At 41.5% G+C, this 3,502-nt stretch overlaps 1 protein-coding gene across 1 annotated transcript in view; it reads right to left on the reverse strand.

Moving 5' to 3' along the window:
• rbpjb (recombination signal binding protein for immunoglobulin kappa J region b) overlaps positions 1-3,502 on the reverse strand; it is a 41,298-nt gene that overhangs the window by 14,984 nt on the left and 22,812 nt on the right. The window contains exon 2 of the mRNA XM_035675347.1: positions 1,654-1,692. Within this exon, the coding sequence (XP_035531240.1) occupies positions 1,654-1,692 (39 nt within the window). The remainder of the gene's footprint in view (positions 1-1,653; positions 1,693-3,502) is intronic.

A 3,502-nucleotide genomic window follows, 5' to 3' on the forward strand; every position in this document is an offset into this window, starting at 1 on the left:
GTGCGTGTCTGTGTGCGTGCTCATTTCCAGTCAATGTGTGTCGTGTATTGTATTTCCAGTCGAGTAGCCTTCCTGACAGGGCGGCCCTGCAGGACCCGGAGAGCTTTAGCTGCCCTAAAAAGCTCCTGCAGGATGGTGCACTGTTTTAGCTGTCTGTGCTGCTGCCTGACAAAAAAAATAAAAAATCATGGGACTGTTGTTGCTGCAAGAAGAGGGGGACAAGTGACTACGCAGACATGAGGACACAGACAGATACAAAGAGACAAACACAAAGAATACGACACAATGGTACACAATCACACACACGCTAAAGGAGTTGTGTTTTGAGCCTGTCCGTCATATTTCTGGCCATCAAAACCATCAGACAAATGGAGGGGCCAGTGCAAGCCAGCGGACTGGCAGCACATGAATGAAGAGGGGGGACACATCAAAAGGTGCTGGGGCCCCTTTTTCCAAAACCATGCTCGGCTGTTCCAGGCAATACGCAAACCCCTCAATTTCCCCCCGCTGAGCGCCACGCGCAAAGGAGCGAACACGCGCGCGCGCACACAAACACAGAGGCAAACCCGCGGCCCGGCGCTAGTAACAAAGAGAAACCCCAATGAGCAAACAAGTGCATATACGCGCACGCGCACTTACACTGCTACACACATAAAACCTCCAGAAGCAAACCACAACATCCATCAACATTATGTGTTCGCCCAAATGTTGCTCCAAATGACTTGGAACAAACATGAGAGGAATAGAATAATCAAAAACTTGCAGCTAGTCAAAGCTATGCTGAATGCAGTGGACGCTGCAGTGCAGTGCATACAGAGTGCACGTTTAGACTGCAAGAGCCTGGAAAAGGTGAATTATTGCTTTTCTGGCTTGTTGTGCTACAAACAACTGCGAGACATGGACACAGGCATATTGAAGCATGTCCCAGAAGACCTGAGAGTGAAGAAAAAGTAGAGATTTAACTAATAGACAATCAATAGCAGAACAAAAATGATGTAATACAGCAGGGGTCAACAGATAACAGCTGTCCAATGGTGGAAGTATGTTACCATCAGGCCAGCAGTACACAGTAAAACTACACATGCTAGGATTTTAACATCCTGCTGTTGTTGTTGTTGTTGTTGTTGTGGCAACAACATGCAGTGAGTTGGCACTGTATTTTTTCTGTGGTCATTGCAGATTCATTTCTAACTTATGAATTACCATGTCGGGGGAAATCACCACCAGTTCTATGAATCTGTTTGTTTTCTGATAACCGTGTGTATTCTGATGCGTTTTGTGAATTGAATCAGAAACCTTTGATGTGTCTTTGACCACTTTACAAAGTTACACACCTTTTGACGTAATCATCTGGTGCACAAGTTCTGCGCTCATCTGATTATAACTGATTACACCACCTTGCATACAGGTAGAAAAATCATGATCTCTGTCAGATTCTGCTGATTGCAACTGGCAATCGCAGGTTTTAAGATTCCAAAGCATGCAGGAGTTTGTAGTTTTTTTATCTCCCTAATGCTCAACTGCTTATGAAGGAGTCTCAAAAATCTAAATCGCATTTACTTTTGAGGTGGGAGCCGTGTTGCTATCTGTATTCACAAGAATGTGTACAGTGATCATTCAAATACCACCACTTGTGTGTATATGTGCACTCACCTTGTTAGGCGCAGTGGCTGAGGGCGCTCCCCGAACTTCCTGCAAAGACACAAAGTGAGAAGAAAAAAAAATGAGTGGGCTAGCAATCAACCACAAACACACACGCAGAGTAAACACTGCATTACACAATAGTACACCTACACACTTGTCACTGTGGCCTTGACAGTGTGTAGCAGCACTGTGCTCAAACAAAGGCAAATGAAGGGACGTGTTGGTGTGTCTTTTTTTGTGTCTTTATGGCAGCAGGCAGGTTAAAGCAGGTGTACAGATACTGGACTTCATTCAAACTAATTCCTGTCTATGACATGTCCAAACAAGTTATGTATCAACAGCAAAAAAAAAAAAAAACCTTCCTGTTTCAGATTTTGTTTCTCGTGTAGTTACTATTACTATCATATTTCAGAATAAAACAAAGCTAAAATTACCACCACCACATGAAACCCAACAATAAGGCGTGGATGGCTTGAGGCTTAACACAGTGCTCAAAGGATGACTAGACATATTTATCTTGGTTATCTAGGTTTTTACAACCTACAACATCCGACCTTAGACGTCTAATAGATGTGGAGGTTGTGCTACAGACCTCGTTGTTTGACTATGTGGCACTAAATCCATTAAGTGTAGAACACTAATAAAAATGTAACAAACCGATAACAGCTATCAGGCTATATGTGCGCTGATCTGAATTGTAGAAGTTGAACATGATCATTTCATGAAGCTGCTTCTAGTTCTATGTATAGAACTAATAATATCTGATTTCACTTGGTCTAAAGGCCACGTGTAAAGTTTTTTTAAACTAGACACCGCTGCGGCACAGTAGGGTAAATGCTTTCTAACATATATGATGTTCTGTGATCATTTCATGCCATCATAGTGCTTTACAAATTAGAAAGTAGTAAAAAACTCACTCAACAAAGAGGATTAATTGTCATTTTTGTGCAAATTCACAGTGATGTGCTCTCAAAATATTCAAAATGAAAACATCTGAAATCGATTATTTAAAGCAGAGGGCATCGTGCTAAGATGCTAAACACAACAAAAAGCCTAACTTTTTCTCCTGATTCTCTTTCTGTCCAACAACCGAAAAGAACATTATAAAACAATACTGCCAGGACACAACAAACCTTTTTCACAGCAGCCGTTTTAACATGAAATCGTAGGGTAAACATAGGTGCTACCAATGATACTAATTAAGCCCTGTTTATTGGGCCCTGTTCCATTCAGGTCAGACAGCATCAGGGTGCTGCTTTTGTGCACGTTAACTCACTGGAAACTTAATTAGTGTCATTGGTAACACCCGTGCTTACCCTACTATTTCATGTCAAACATACGCTGCTGTGAGAAAAAGGGCTGCTTTATGTCTGAAGGAAAATACTAACAACCCTATTCAGTTATACAATTTAGCTTAATCAATAAAAATGTGACATTAAACAAATGGTAACCGAGTTAACGAGCCAATCGTTTGTAGTTCATGTTTTAATTTCAGTGTTTAAATCTAAAGTGTTATCAGTTCACCCTGAATTCCTGGTACACACAACACCAGCAGTGTTGCAAACTCTGTTTTTTATGTATTAAATGCCTTTTTTTTTTCCCCCAAAAACACTCTTTTAAAATCTTAGAAGGAAAGGCAAGGCGGTGCTCGTGTAGAATCCAAACCGGGAGGATGAACAGTTCTTAATCCGTCACTTCACTTGGTTAGAAGCTTATATAAATCTGTTGCCATGACTCGTGCCTCATTGGGCGTCCTCTCACATCTTCATGACACTGCCGTTAACTTCATCATTCATTTCACTATTGCATCAGCATCAGTTATTCGCACTGCACTCTAAAGATTGTGGTCCTAAAGTTT

The sequence above is a fragment of the Morone saxatilis genome, unplaced genomic scaffold (genome assembly GCF_004916995.1).
Source record: "Morone saxatilis isolate NCDOM2014 unplaced genomic scaffold, NCSU_SB_2.0 Contig4, whole genome shotgun sequence".
Taxonomy (NCBI): domain Eukaryota; kingdom Metazoa; phylum Chordata; class Actinopteri; family Moronidae; genus Morone; species Morone saxatilis.